The sequence below is a fragment of the Hypanus sabinus genome, chromosome 4 (genome assembly GCF_030144855.1).
Source record: "Hypanus sabinus isolate sHypSab1 chromosome 4, sHypSab1.hap1, whole genome shotgun sequence".
Classification (NCBI taxonomy): Eukaryota; Metazoa; Chordata; class Chondrichthyes; order Myliobatiformes; family Dasyatidae; genus Hypanus; species Hypanus sabinus.
Genome location: NC_082709.1, coordinates 185,555,942 through 185,572,118, shown reverse-complemented (window position 1 = coordinate 185,572,118; position 16,177 = coordinate 185,555,942). Strand labels below are relative to the sequence as shown.

The following is a 16,177-nucleotide window of genomic DNA, read 5'->3' as shown; positions in this document are numbered from 1 at the left end:
GACACTCAGCTCTCTCACCCGTGGCTCCATGTAGGTGTTCGCATGCAACAGCGCCACATCCCGGTACTTCACTTTGACTGCCGGGCTAATCTATGTATGGAAAGCCGGCAGCCTCATACCCTGGTGAGATAGGGATATGCCTGTCCCAGCATGCGACGACTGGACTGGGCGGATGAGATCTACAGGCGGTTCCATGGAGACCGAAGGCACAGAAAATGTCATGGTCATCCACCTCAATCAAGGAAGACCCCAGTTTTGAGGCTTCTTCGTACAACTGGACCTGGACTTTAGAGATCTAGAAAGTGGAACTGTTCCAGTGCAACGGCTTTTGCACTTTAAACCTCTACCACACAGTTTTTACCATCATTGCACAGGACAGACAACCACCACTGTTGGGCAGGAGGCACAGAAGCCTATAGTCTAAACCACCAGATTCAAGAACAGCTACTGTACGTCTTTTCATTCAGAATAGGAATCAAGTTTATTGCCACTTACATTCATAGAATCATAGAACACTGCAGCACAGTACAGGCCCTTCAGCCCTCCATGTTGTGCCGACCCATCATATCCTTAAAAAAAAGTACTAAACCCACACTGCCCCATAACTCTCCATTTTTCTTTCAACCGTGTGCCTGTCCAAGAGGCTCTTAAATACCCCTAATGTCTTAGCCTCCACCACCATCCCTGGCAAGTCATTCCAGGCACTCACAACCCTCTGTGTAAAAAACTCACCCCTGATGTCTCCCCTAAACTTCCCTCCCTTAATTTTGTACATATGCTATTGGTGCCTTGGGAAACAGGTACTGACTATCCACCCTATCAATGCCTCTCATAATCTTGTAGACCTCTGTCAAGTCCCCTCTCATTCTTCTACGCGCCAAAGAGAAAAGTTCCAGCTCTGCTAACCTTGCTTCATATGACTTGTTCTCCAAACTAGGCACCATCCTGGTAAATCTCCTCTGTACCCTCTCCATAGTGTCATGAAATTTGTTACTTTGCGGCAGCAGTACAATGCAATTTATTAAAAATCACTGTAAGTTATAATAAGACATATATAAAAACTAAATAAGTGGTGCAAAAAGAGAATAAAATAATGATGAAGTGTTCATGGGGTTATGCACCATTCAGAAATCTGATAGTGGAGCGGAATACCGCCACCATGGTATTGTAGCGGCTAGTGCAATGCTATTATAGCTCAGGGCATCAGAGTTCAGAGGTCAGTTCTGGTATTCTCTGAAAGGAGTTTCTTTATATCCTCCATGTGGAATGCATGGGTTTCCCCCAGGTGCTCCAGCTCCTCCCACAGTCCAGAGATGTACCAGTCACTAGGTTGATTGGACATTGCAATTTGTCCCATTCTGGTCGCCCCACTATAGGAAGGATGCAGAGGGTGCAGAAGATGTTTAGCAGGATGCTGCCTGGTTTAGGTGGCAAGTACTTTCACGAGAGACTGAACAAACTTGGGTTGGTTTTCTTTTTCTGAAGCAGCAAACGATGAGGGAACATCTGATAGAGCATAGAGTAGACAGGGAGGATCTTGTTTTCCCACAGTAGAAATGCCTAATACCCGAGGGCATGCATTGAAGGTGAGGGGGGTAGGTTCAAGGGGGATATGAGAGTCAGTTCTTCACAGAGTGATGGATGCCTGGAATCTGCAGCCTGGTATGGTGGTTGAGGTAAATACATTTTTTGTCTTTCAAGAGACGTTTAGGTAGGCACATGAACATGAGGAAGATGGAGGGATATGGACATTGTGTAGGTAGGAAGGATGAGTGTTTGGGAGGTTTTAGCTGGTTTAGCACAACATTGCAGGCCAAAGGGCCTGTACCTGTACTAGACTGTTCTGTGATTAGATTAGGGTCAAATCCAGTTTATTGGGGATTGTTGGGTAACGTGGCTCAAAGGACTGGGACAGCCTATTCCACAATGTATCTCTAAATTAAAATTTTTAAAAATTAAAAGTGGTCTTGCCTTTCTTTTTCTCATTTCCACCCACAACGCTTCACTAAACAAGTTCTCCAGTCTGTTCTGATTGAGCACTGCCGTGACAGTTTCCCTGACTAGTAATGCCACCCCTCCCCCTATAATGTCTCTGCCACCCCTCCCCCTTTAATCTCTTCCATCCTATCACGTCTAAAACAACGGAATCCCGGGACATCAAGCTGCCGGTCAGCCAGTCCCGCACCATCTCATTAATGGCTGCAATGTCATAAATCCACAGGCTGATCCATGCCCTCAGCTCATCCACCTTTCCTATGTTACTTCTTGAATTGAAATATATGCAGCTTAGAACATTAGTCCCATCGTGCTCAATCTTTTGATTCCATACCTTGTATGAAGGCTTAACATCCTTTTCCACAACCACTCCATTATCTGTTCTGGCTCTCTGGTTCCCATCCCCCTTCAACCCCAGTTTAAACCACCCTCCCCTCCATGCATATACGTACTTTGATAATAAATTTACTTTGAACTTTTGACCAGAATCACCAGAGCGGGTGACGTTGAATGTTATTTCATTCCTGCCTGTGGAATCTTGTTGTACACTGTTTGTCTGCTGAATCTCCAGCTCTGTAACGGTGATTACTCTTCACCAGCAGCGTGGAACTTTGGGGGAATCTCTTCAGGTCATGAAAGGTGTTATATTAAGGATTTTGTTTGAAAGCAAGCGGTGGAGAGTGTCAATCTTTCAACAAATCGGGCACAGTTTAATCATTTAAGCTCGCACATTCTAAGTTACTAATCCTCCTCAGGAATGGAAACAAACCCCTTTCATAAACACAAGAGATTCTGCAGATGCTGGAAATCCAGAGAAACACACACAGTTGCTGGTAGAACTCGGCAGTTCAGGTAATATCTATGGAAACGAACACACAGTCGATGTTTCAAGACGAGACGCTTCATCAGGACAAGCTAGAAGGTGATCAATGAAGCTAGGTGGGTGAGGGAGTGGGGGATGATGTAAGAAGCTGGGAAGTGATGGGTGGAAGAGGGAATCTGCTAGGATTGGAGAGTAGACCATAGGAGAAAGGGAAGGAGGAGGGCACCCGGGAGAAGGTGAGGAGAAGTGGGAAATAGAAGGGTGATTGAAAAAATAGTGGAAGGAGAATTTCCGTCATGCCACCAGTTTGGAGGCTACCCAGACACAATATGAGGTGTTGTTCCTCTACTCTGAGTGTCCTCATTGTGGCAAAAAAGGAGGCCAGGGACTGACATATCAAAACGGGAATGGGGAAAGAAATTAAAGTGATTGGCCACCAAGAAATTCCCCTCTTGGCAGATGGAGCAGAGGTGCTCAATAAAGCAGTCCCCAATTTATGTTGGGTCTCACCAATGTCGAAGAGGCTGCATCGGATACAATAGAAACCCCAACAGATTCACGTCTCTTGGTCTAGATAACTCTGCAAACGGGAGGAAACTGTAGATCCAAGCGTTCTTTTAACAGCATTTCCACTGAGGCTGGGTGGGACTAACTAGAGGTCATGGGTTAAGGGTGAAAGATGAAATATGGAAGGGGAATATGAGGGGAACTTCTTCACTCAAGGGGTGGTGAGAGTGTGAACAGGCAAGCGGTGAATGTGGGTTCAATTTCAACATGGAAGAGAAATTTGGATAGATACATGGATGGGAGGGGAATGGAGGGCTATGGTTCCAGTGCAAGTCAATGGGACAAGGTAGAGTGATAGCTTGGCATGGACTAGGTGAGTCAAAGGGCTTGTCACTTTGCTCTAGTACCCTATAACATTTAAATCAAGTACAGTTTGAGGTTTGCATGAGGATTTAAAATTGCTAAAGCTAGCCTGAAGTGGCTTCTATCATAGCATTCATTGGAGTCCACATTCCATTCTAACCTACAATATCAACTCTCCAAACACAAAGGGTCCCAAGCTGAACTTTCCACCCAGACAAGAGATCAGAACACAAATGAAACACTTGTTTTCGTTTCCTGCCTCTCTCCCCTGATCCCTGGAGTCCAAATATTTGTCTCAGACTTAATTCAAAACTCTCTGAGGGAATAAATTCCTTCTTTTGTTCTTGATAAACAGAAAACCCCTGACTGTGGAATTATGCCCCTCAGTTCTAGACTGGGCTTCGTCATGAGCGAAAACGGATGCATAGAAGGTGATGGATGCTGCCTAGTCCATCACAGGAAAAGCCCTCCCCATCGCTGAGCACATTTACAAAGCACACAAAAGAGGAGCATCCATCATAAACCACCCACTCCCACGCAGGCCTCGCTCTCTTCTCCTTGCTACCATCAGGAAGGAGGTAGAGTGATATAAAAATATATAAAAATACAGCATAGAAACAGGTCCTTCAGCCCATCTAGTCCATGCTGAGCCTTTTAAACTGCCTACTCCTATCAACCTCAGCCTTCCATATCGCTACCAACCATATTCCTATCCAAACTTCTCTTAAATGTTAAAATCAAGCTTGGCCAAGTAATTAAAATGTTGGTCTAGTGAACTGAAGGTCGCTAGTTCGAGCCTTAGCTGAGGCAGTGTGTTGTGTCCTTGAGCAAGGCACTTAACCACACATTGCTCTGCGACGACACCAGTGCCAAGCTGTATGGGTCCTAATGCCCTTCCCTTGGACAACATCAGTGGCGTGGAGAGGGGAGACTTGCTGCATGGGCAACCGCAGGTCTTCCATACGACCTTGCCCAGGCCTCAGCCATCATCGAAAATCGATGGACAGCCAAAGAAGAAAATCGAGCTTGCATTCACCGCATGCTGGCAGCTCATTCCACACTCTCACAATCTTCTGAGTGAAGAAGTTTCCCCTCATATTCCCCTTTCACCCTTAACCCGTGTCTTTTGACTGCAGTCCCATCCAACTTTAGTGGGAAATGCCTGGTTGCACTTACTGTACCTATACAGGAACCTCAGGTCCCACATTATCAAATTCAGGAACAGTCATTATCCCTCAGCTCCAAAACCAGCTTCACTCGCCTCAACTCTGAAATAATTCCACAACCTATGGACTCGTTTTCAACGAATCTACAACTTACGTTCTCAGTATTATGTACAGTCTTTACTTATTTATTATTATTATTTGTTTTCTTTTTGTATTTGCACAGTTTGTCTTCTTTTGCCTATTGGCTGTTGGTCAGTGTGTGTAGTTTTTCATTGACTCTCTTTGTTCTACTGTGAATACCTGCAAGAAAATAAACCTCAGGGTTGTATGTGGGGACATATCCGTACTTTGATAATAAATTTAATTTGAAATTTGGACTTACCTTACAGCAAGAAACCAAAATTGTCACTGATACTACACCATCTGCCTACATTTCGTGCGTACTTTTGGTTGCCCTGTTACAGGAAAGATGTTACTGAACTGGAAAGAGTGCAGAAAAGACTTTTTTCCCAGGAATTTGCCCAGATTTGGAGGTCCAAGTTGAGTAGTCTAGGACTTTATTCCCTGGAATGTGGCAGATCCAGATAATATCAGGAAGGAGAAACATTTCCCTTTCAGTGTTGTACTCCCCACACTGTCACACGCAAGGACTATCCCGAGTGAATCACCCCTCATAGCCATTGTATAACATGTACTGTAACAGATCATACAGCTCTGAGCCAGGGTGAATCATCTCTTTTTACCCAGCATAATCAGTGGAAAGAATATCACATTTAGAACATACTTCGCTTGAATTAAAATCAGATCCATTATCAAGAATAACAAAAGACGCACAAATTACTCCAATCACACAGGAACATCTTTTGGATCAAAACCAGCAAGTCTGCTTTTCCAGCTTCTAACCACACAGAAAACGGGTTCAACAGCCAACAGTTACCAAGTGAAATGAGAGTGAGGAGATGCCAACCAGACAGTCACAAGAAGACTCGATGCTTCCATTTGAACAGTTTATAAGAAACACACCGTCAAGCTGATTGGCTGGCTTGCAAGTGATTTTCCCTCACAAACTCAGACCACTTTCCCTCCAGACCGCTCGTACTTTCCCTCCAGACCGCTCGTACTTTCCCTCCAGACCGCTCGTACTTTCCCTCCAGACCGCTCGTACTTTCCCTCCAGACCGCTCGTACTTTCCCTCCAGACTCCTCGTACTTTCCCTCCAGACTCCTCGTACTTTCCCTCCAGACTCCTCATACTTTCCCTCCAGACTCCTCATACTTTCCCTCCAGACTCCTCGTACTTTCCCTCCAGACCGCTCGTACTTTCCCTCCAGACCGCTCGTACTTTCCCTCCAGACCGCTCGTATTTCCCTCCAGACCGCTCGTATTTCCCTCCAGACTCCTCGTACTTTCCCTCCAGACCGCTCGTACTTTCCCTCCAGACCGCTCGTACTTTCCCTCCAGACCGCTCGTACTTTCCCTCCAGACCGCTCGTACTTTCCCTCCAGACCGCTCGTACTTTCCCTCCAGACCGCTCGTACTTTCCCTCCAGACTCCTCGTACTTTCCCTCCAGACCGCTCGTACTTTCCCTCCAGACTCCTCGTACTTTCCCTCCAGACCGCTCGTACTTTCCCTCCAGACCGCTCGTACTTTCCCTCCAGACCGCTCGTACTTTCCCTCCAGACCGCTCGTACTTTCCCTCCAGACTCCTCGTACTTTCCCTCCAGACCGCTCGTACTTTCTCTCCAGACCGATCGTAATTTCCCTCCAGACCGCTCGTACTTTCCCTCCAGACCGCTCGTAATTTCCCTCCAGACCGCTCGTACTTTCTCTCCAGACCGCTCGTACTTTCCCTCCAGACTCCTCGTACTTTCCCTCCAGACCGCTCGTACTTTCCCTCCAGACCGCTCGTACTTTCCCTCCAGACAGCTCGTACTTTCCCTCCAGACCGCTCGTAATTTCCCTCCAGACCGCTCGTACTTTCCCTCCAGACCGCTCGTACTTTCCCTCCAGACCGCTCGTACTTTCCCTCCAGACCGCTCGTACTTTCCCTCCAGACCGCTCGTACTTTCCCTCCAGACTCCTCGTACTTTCCCTCCAGACCGCTCGTACTTTCCCTCCAGACTCCTCGTACTTTCCCTCCAGACCGCTCGTACTTTCCCTCCAGACTCCTCGTACTTTCCCTCCAGACCGCTCGTACTTTCCCTCCAGACCGCTCGTACTTTCCCTCCAGACCGCTCGTACTTTCCCTCCAGACCGCTCGTACTTTCCCTCCAGACCGCTCGTACTTTCCCTCCAGACTCCTCGTACTTTCCCTCCAGACCGCTCGTACTTTCTCTCCAGACCGATCGTAATTTCCCTCCAGACCGCTCGTACTTTCCCTCCAGACCGCTCGTAATTTCCCTCCAGACCGCTCGTACTTTCCCTCCAGACCGCTCGTACTTTCCCTCCAGACCGCTAGTACTTTCCCTCCAGACCGCTCGTACTTTCCTTCCAGACCGCTCGTACTTTCCCTCCAGACCGCTCGTACTTTCCCTCCAGACCGCTCGTAATTTCCCTCCAGACTCCTCGTACTTTCCCTCCAGACTCCTCGTACTTTCCCTCCAGACCGCTCGTACTTTCCCTCCAGACCGCTCGTACTTTCCCTCCAGACCGATCGTACTTTCCCTCCAGACCGCTCGTACTTTCCCTCCAGACTCCTCGTACTTTCCCTCCAGACCGCTCGTACTTTCCCTCCAGACCGCTCGTACTTTCCCTCCAGACTGCTCGTACTTTCCCTCCAGACTCCTCGTACTTTCCCTCCAGACCGCTCGTACTTTCCCTCCAGACTCCTCGTACTTTCCCTCCAGACCGCTCGTACTTTCCCTCCAGACTCCTCGTACTTTCCCTCCAGACTCCTCGTACTTTCCCTCCAGACCGCTCGTACTTTCCCTCCAGACCGCTCGTACTTTCCCTCCAGACCGCTAGTACTTTCCCTCCAGACCGATCGTAATTTCCCTCCAGACTCCTCGTACTTTCCCTCCAGACTCCTCGTACTTTCCCTCCAGACTCCTCGTACTTTCCCTCCAGACCGCTAGTACTTTCCCTCCAGACCGCTCGTACTTTCCCTCCAGACTGCTCGTACTTTCCCTCCAGACTCCTCGTACTTTCCCTCCAGACTCCTCGTACTTTCCCTCCAGACCGCTCGTACTTTCCCTCCAGACCGCTCGTACTTTCCCTCCAGACCGCTCGTACTTTCCCTCCAGACTCCTCGTACTTTCCCTCCAGACTCCTCGTACTTTCCCTCCAGACCGCTCGTACTTTCCCTCCAGACCGCTCGTACTTTCCCTCCAGACTCCTCGTACTTTCCCTCCAGACCGCTCGTACTTTCCCTCCAGACCGCTCGTACTTTCCCTCCAGACCGCTCGTACTTTCCCTCCAGACCGCTCGTACTTTCCCTCCAGACCGCTCGTACTTTCCCTCCAGACCGCTCGTACTTTCCCTCCAGACTCCTCGTACTTTCCCTCCAGACCGCTCGTACTTTCCCTCCAGACCGCTCGTACTTTCTCTCCAGACCGATCGTAATTTCCCTCCAGACCGCTCGTACTTTCCCTCCAGACCGCTCGTAATTTCCCTCCAGACCGCTCGTACTTTCCCTCCAGACCGCTCGTACTTTCCCTCCAGACCGCTAGTAATTTCCCTCCAGACCGCTCGTACTTTCCCTCCAGACCGCTCGTACTTTCCCTCCAGACCGCTCGTACTTTCCCTCCAGACCGCTCGTAATTTCCCTCCAGACTCCTCGTACTTTCCCTCCAGACTCCTCGTACTTTCCCTCCAGACCGCTCGTACTTTCCCTCCAGACCGCTCGTACTTTCCCTCCAGACCGATCGTACTTTCCCTCCAGACCGCTCGTACTTTCCCTCCAGACTCCTCGTACTTTCCCTCCAGACCGCTCGTACTTTCCCTCCAGACTGCTCGTACTTTCCCTCCAGACTCCTCGTACTTTCCCTCCAGACTCCTCGTACTTTCCCTCCAGACCGCTCGTACTTTCCCTCCAGACCGCTTGTACTTTCCCTCCAGACCGCTAGTACTTTCCCTCCAGACCGATCGTAATTTCCCTCCAGACTCCTCGTACTTTCCCTCCAGACTCCTCGTACTTTCCCTCCAGACTCCTCGTACTTTCCCTCCAGACCGCTAGTACTTTCCCTCCAGACCGCTCGTACTTTCCCTCCAGACTGCTCGTACTTTCCCTCCAGACTCCTCGTACTTTCCCTCCAGACTCCTCGTACTTTCCCTCCAGACCGCTCGTACTTTCCCTCCAGACCGCTCGTACTTTCCCTCCAGACCGCTCGTACTTTCCCTCCAGACTCCTCGTACTTTCCCTCCAGACTCCTCGTACTTTCCCTCCAGACCGCTCGTACTTTCCCTCCAGACCGCTCGTACTTTCCCTCCAGACCGCTCGTACTTTCCCTCCAGACTCCTCGTACTTTCCCTCCAGACTCCTCGTACTTTCCCTCCAGACCGCTCGTACTTTCCCTCCAGACCACTCGTACTTTCCCTCCAGACCGATCGTAATTTCCCTCCAGACAGCTCGTAATTTCCCTCCAGACCGATCGTACTTTCCCTCCAGACTCCTCGTACTTTCCCTCCAGACCGCTCGTACTTTCCCTCCAGACCGCTCGTACTTTCCCTCCAGACTGCTCGTACTTTCCCTCCAGACCGCTCGTACTTTCCCTCCAGACTGCTCGTACTTTCCCTCCAGACCGCTCGTACTTTCCCTCCAGACCGCTCGTACTTTCCCTCCAGACCGATCGTAATTTCCCTCCAGACTCCTCGTACTTTCCCTCCAGACCGATCGTAATTTCCCTCCAGACTCCTCGTACTTTCCCTCCAGACCGATCGTAATTTCCCTCCAGACTCCTCGTACTTTCCCTCCAGACCGCTCGTACTTTCCCTCCAGACCGCTCGTACTTTCCCTCCAGACTCCTCGTACTTTCCCTCCAGACCGCTCGTACTTTCCCTCCAGACCGCTCGTACTTTCCCTCCAGACCGCTCGTACTTTCCCTCCAGACCGCTCGTACTTTCCCTCCAGACCGCTCGTACTTTCCCTCCAGACTCCTCGTACTTTCCCTCCAGACTCCTCGTACTTTCCCTCCAGACCGCTCGTACTTTCCCTCCAGACCGCTCGTACTTTCCCTCCAGACCGCTCGTACTTTCCCTCCAGACTCCTCGTACTTTCCCTCCAGACCGCTCGTACTTTCCCTCCAGACCGATCGTACTTTCCCTCCAGACCGATCGTACTTTCCCTCCAGACTCCTCGTACTTTCCCTCCAGACCGCTCGTACTTTCCCTCCAGACTCCTCGTACTTTCCCTCCAGACCGCTCGTACTTTCCCTCCAGACCGATCGTACTTTCCCTCCAGACCGCTCGTACTTTCCCTCCAGACCGCTCGTACTTTCCCTCCAGACCGCTCGTACTTTCCCTCCAGACTCCTCGTACTTTCCCTCCAGACCGCTCGTACTTTCCCTCCAGACCGCTCGTACTTTCCCTCCAGACCGCTCGTACTTTCCCTCCAGACTCCTCGTACTTTCCCTCCAGACCGCTCGTACTTTCCCTCCAGACCGCTCGTACTTTCCCTCCAGACCGCTCGTACTTTCCCTCCAGACCGCTCGTACTTTCCCTCCAGACTCCTCGTACTTTCCCTCCAGACCGCTCGTAATTTCCCTCCAGACCGCTCGTACTTTCCCTCCAGACCGCTCGTACTTTCCCTCCAGACCGCTCGTACTTTCCCTCCAGACTGCTCGTACTTTCCCTCCAGACTCCTCGTACTTTCCCTCCAGACCGCTCGTACTTTCCCTCCAGACCGCTCGTACTTTCCCTCCAGACCGCTCGTACTTTCCCTCCAGACTCCTCGTACTTTCCCTCCAGACTCCTCGTACTTTCCCTCCAGACCGCTCGTACTTTCCCTCCAGACCGCTCGTACTTTCCCTCCAGACCGATCGTACTTTCCCTCCAGACCGATCGTAATTTCCCTCCAGACTCCTCGTACTTTCCCTCCAGACCGCTCGTACTTTCCCTCCAGACCGCTCGTACTTTCCCTCCAGACCGCTCGTACTTTCCCTCCAGACCGCTCGTAATTTCCCTCCAGACTCCTCGTACTTTCCCTCCAGACCGCTCGTACTTTCCCTCCAGACCGCTCGTACTTTCCCTCCAGACCGCTCGTACTTTCCCTCCAGACTCCTCGTACTTTCCCTCCAGACCGCTCGTACTTTCCCTCCAGACCGCTCGTACTTTCCCTCCAGACCGCTCGTACTTTCCCTCCAGACCGCTCGTACTTTCCCTCCAGACTCCTCGTACTTTCCCTCCAGACCGCTCGTAATTTCCCTCCAGACCGCTCGTACTTTCCCTCCAGACCGCTCGTACTTTCCCTCCAGACCGCTCGTACTTTCCCTCCAGACCGCTCGTACTTTCCCTCCAGACTCCTCGTACTTTCCCTCCAGACCGCTCGTACTTTCCCTCCAGACCGCTCGTACTTTCCCTCCAGACCGCTCGTACTTTCCCTCCAGACTCCTCGTACTTTCCCTCCAGACTCCTCGTACTTTCCCTCCAGACCGCTCGTACTTTCCCTCCAGACCGCTCGTACTTTCCCTCCAGACCGCTCGTACTTTCCCTCCAGACCGCTCGTACTTTCCCTCCAGACCGATCGTAATTTCCCTCCAGACTCCTCGTACTTTCCCTCCAGACCGCTCGTACTTTCCCTCCAGACCGCTCGTACTTTCCCTCCAGACCGATCGTAATTTCCCTCCAGACTCCTCGTACTTTCCCTCCAGACCGCTCGTACTTTCCCTCCAGACCGCTCGTAATTTCCCTCCAGACCGCTCGTACTTTCCCTCCAGACCGCTCGTACTTTCCCTCCAGACTCCTCGTACTTTCCCTCCAGACCGCTCGTACTTTCCCTCCAGACCGATCGTACTTTCCCTCCAGACCGATCGTACTTTCCCTCCAGACTCCTCGTACTTTCCCTCCAGACCGCTCGTACTTTCCCTCCAGACCGATCGTACTTTCCCTCCAGACCGCTCGTACTTTCCCTCCAGACTCCTCGTACTTTCCCTCCAGACCGCTCGTACTTTCCCTCCAGACCGATCGTACTTTCCCTCCAGACCGCTCGTACTTTCCCTCCAGACCGCTCGTACTTTCCCTCCAGACCGCTCGTACTTTCCCTCCAGACCGCTCGTACTTTCCCTCCAGACTCCTCGTACTTTCCCTCCAGACCGCTCGTAATTTCCCTCCAGACCGCTCGTACTTTCCCTCCAGACCGCTCGTACTTTCCCTCCAGACCGCTCGTACTTTCCCTCCAGACCGCTCGTACTTTCCCTCCAGACTCCTCGTACTTTCCCTCCAGACCGCTCGTACTTTCCCTCCAGACCGCTCGTACTTTCCCTCCAGACCGCTCGTACTTTCCCTCCAGACTCCTCGTACTTTCCCTCCAGACTCCTCGTACTTTCCCTCCAGACCGCTCGTACTTTCCCTCCAGACCGCTCGTACTTTCCCTCCAGACCGCTCGTACTTTCCCTCCAGACCGATCGTAATTTCCCTCCAGACTCCTCGTACTTTCCCTCCAGACCGCTCGTACTTTCCCTCCAGACCGCTCGTACTTTCCCTCCAGACCGCTCGTACTTTCCCTCCAGACCGATCGTAATTTCCCTCCAGACCGCTCGTACTTTCCCTCCAGACCGCTCGTACTTTCCCTCCAGACCGCTCGTACTTTCCCTCCAGACCGCTCGTACTTTCCCTCCAGACTCCTCGTACTTTCCCTCCAGACCGCTCGTACTTTCCCTCCAGACCGATCGTACTTTCCCTCCAGACCGATCGTACTTTCCCTCCAGACTCCTCGTACTTTCCCTCCAGATCGCTCGTACTTTCCCTCCAGACTCCTCGTACTTTCCCTCCAGACCGCTCGTACTTTCCCTCCAGACCGATCGTACTTTCCCTCCAGACCGCTCGTACTTTCCCTCCAGACCGCTCGTACTTTCCCTCCAGACCGCTCGTACTTTCCCTCCAGACCGCTCGTACTTTCCCTCCAGACTCCTCGTACTTTCCCTCCAGACCGCTCGTAATTTCCCTCCAGACCGCTCGTACTTTCCCTCCAGACTCCTCGTACTTTCCCTCCAGACTCCTCGTACTTTCCCTCCAGACCGCTCGTACTTTCCCTCCAGACCGCTCGTACTTTCCCTCCAGACCGCTCGTACTTTCCCTCCAGACCGCTTGTACTTTCCCTCCAGACCGATCGTAATTTCCCTCCAGACTCCTCGTACTTTCCCTCCAGACCGCTCGTACTTTCCCTCCAGACCGCTTGTACTTTCCCTCCAGACCGCTTGTACTTTCCCTCCAGACCGCTAGTACTTTCCCTCCAGACCGCTCGTAATTTCCCTCCAGACCGCTCGTACTTTCCCTCCAGACCGCTTGTACTTTCCCTCCAGACTCCTCGTACTTTCCCTCCAGACCGCTCGTACTTTCCCTCCAGACCGCTCGTACTTTCCCTCCAGACTCCTCGTACTTTCCCTCCAGACTCCTCGTACTTTCCCTCCAGACCGCTCGTACTTTCCCTCCAGACCGCTCGTACTTTCCCTCCAGACCGCCAGCGCCAAGCTTTGACAAGAGTCCTTTCAGCACACATGCCAACTCCAGAAGCAAATGTCTCACATACTAAGACATGAAACTGGCTTGGACACCTCCGTCATTCAGTGACCAGCAACAGCTAGGTGGCCACAGTGAAAAATCATCACCAAACATCGTACTAACAGAAGGTGGAATTTCACCAGCAGCCCATCCATGTACAGAGGTCAAATCTCCCAATGATAGCATCCATTAAGAGTTGTTACTTCCATTAAGCAGTCATTGGTCTCACTGGGACATGGACAACACAAGCCACAACGGAGGCCCAAATCTCACACCAAAGCAATTCAAATGACCCACAGTGAAGCAACAACGACAACATGGATTATCAAGTGTCCATGAAGAAGAACCATCATCTACTTACTTGCCACCTCCAGCGAGGCATTGTGGCTGACGGCCTCCCCCAGGTAGTTCCTGGCCACGCAGACGTAGCTGCCCTCGTCCGGCTTGCTCCGGCGCCCGTGGACGATGCGCAGGAAGAACAGGGAGCCACTGGGCAGCAGCATGCGGTGGGAGCGGGAGTCGTCCTTGTCCGTCTCCACCCGCTCCCCATCCTTGTACCACTCGATGGTGGGGCTCGGCTTCCCCTCCGCCTTGCAGTTCAGCGTGGCCGGCTCCCCCTTGGAGACGATCAGGTCGGAGGGGTGTTCTGCGATGCGGGGCGGGAAGTCCTCCTGGCGGAGTCGGGATCCTGGGCGAGACGGGAACAAAAACGATTAGATTCAAGGTTCAACATTCCTTCATTATATTATACAACCTTGAGATTTGTTTGCTCACAGGTAGCCACAAAGCAGGAAACCCAAAGGAACTCAATTAAAAAATATTTAAAGACTAACACAATGCGCAAGAGAAGGGAAAAAAAAACATGTAAACAACTGAGGCGAACAACAGCATTCCGAACCAGAAATCGGAATTTGATTTTTGTTTCCCATCCCACTGCTGTAGAACGTCAGCTGCCCTCAATTCCACCTATACCTCATCTCAACTGTACCTGCCCCTCCACCTACCTTTACATCATCTGCAAACTTTGCAACTAAGCCATCAATTTCATTATCTGAATCATTGACATATAATGTGAAAAGAATCAGTCCCAACACAGACCCTCATGGAACACCACCAGTCATCGGCAGCTAGTCAGAAAACCCAAAACCCCCTTTATTCCCATTCTGTGCCTCCTGCCAATTAGCCACTGCCTTATCCATCCTAGTACCTTTCTTGTAATACCATCTTGTTAAGCAGCTTCATGTGCAGCACCTTGTCAAAGACCTGAAAATTCAAATAAACAGCCACTGACTCTCCTTTGTCTTTCGTGGCAGTTATTTCCTTAAAGAATTCCAACATATTTGTCAGGCGAGATTTCCCCTGAAGGAAATATAGCCTATTTTATCATGTGCCTCACAGTTCCCTGAAATCTCATTGTTAATAATGGTCTCCAGTACCTTCCCAGTCACTGAAGCCAGGCTAACTGGTCTACAATTTCCTTTCTTTGGCCTCTATCCCTTCTTAGAAAGTGGAGTGACATTTTCCAGTCCTTCAGAACCATTCCAGAATTTGGTGATTCTTGAAAGATTATTACTAATGATGAGATCTGGGGTGGACAGCTATGATCACGTTGAATGGCAAAGGGAGATTTGACAGGCCATGTGGCCTGCTCCTGCTCCTTGTTACACTTCCACCTCTGAGGGTGAGAGTGCCTCACAGCCACTCACTCGAGTCAGACACACAAAATACTGCAGTCAGGCAGCATCGATGGACAGGAATAAAGAGTCGACATATCAAGCTAAGACCCTTCACCAGAACAGGGTTGTATAATAATGCCCATTTGCCACCTCATAACGTCTTACAACTGGTGAAGCATGGTCAGTGTAGGAAATGGGTGCCCACCAAGGTTACACTAAAAACGAAATGATGATAACATGGTAGCACACTTGTTGCTGGACGGCAGTCAGAGTCTCCACTATTGACTGGAAGCTTTCACCAGAATCAAGCTGCGTCTGCTGTCCTTCAGTGCTCTGGTCCAGTTGATCAAGATCCCAATGTAATCTTCACTTAACCTTCTTCACTGTCCATTAGAACAACTATTTTAGAGTCAGCTACAAATGTACTAATCATGGGGAGAAAAAGAGAGATTGAGAAAGAGAAGAGATTGAAGGAGAAAGAGAGAGAGAGAGAGAGAGAGAGAGAGAGAGAGAGAACACAAACAGGAACACAGATACAGGCCAATTGGCCCGCAATGTCATGCCAAACCAGTTAAAAAGCAAATCAAAAACATTCAAACACTAATTCCTCCTTTCTACACAATGCTCATATCTCTCCCTCTTCCTTACATCAATCTGCCTATCCACACATCTCTTATAAGTTTCTAATGTATTTGCTTCTACCACCATACCAGGCAGCACGTTCCAGGCATCCATGATTCTCTGGGTAAAAAACTTACCCCTCACATTCCCCTTCAACTTACTCCCTCTCACCTTCTAGACATTTCAACCCTGGAGGAAGAGAAAGGATGGAGGGAGAGAGGGGAGAAGAGGGGGTAAGGGGGAGAGAGGGGGAGAGGGAGAGAAAGAAGGGGAGAGGGAGAGAAAGAAGGGGAGAGGGAGAGAAAGAAGGGGAGAGGGAACGAAAGAAGGGGAGAGAGAGGAAGAGAGGGAGAAAGAGAGAGAAAAAGAGT

General features: G+C 50.7%; 1 protein-coding gene across 3 annotated transcripts in view; it reads right to left on the bottom strand.

Moving 5' to 3' along the window:
* The window catches only part of robo1 (roundabout, axon guidance receptor, homolog 1 (Drosophila)), a 342,597-nt gene that overhangs the window by 280,999 nt on the left and 45,421 nt on the right, over window positions 1-16,177 (bottom strand). For all 3 annotated transcript variants that reach the window (XM_059968999.1, XM_059968997.1, XM_059968998.1), the window contains exon 2: window positions 13,871-14,197. In XM_059968999.1, the coding sequence (XP_059824982.1) occupies window positions 13,871-14,197 (327 nt within the window). The remainder of the gene's footprint in view (window positions 1-13,870; window positions 14,198-16,177) is intronic.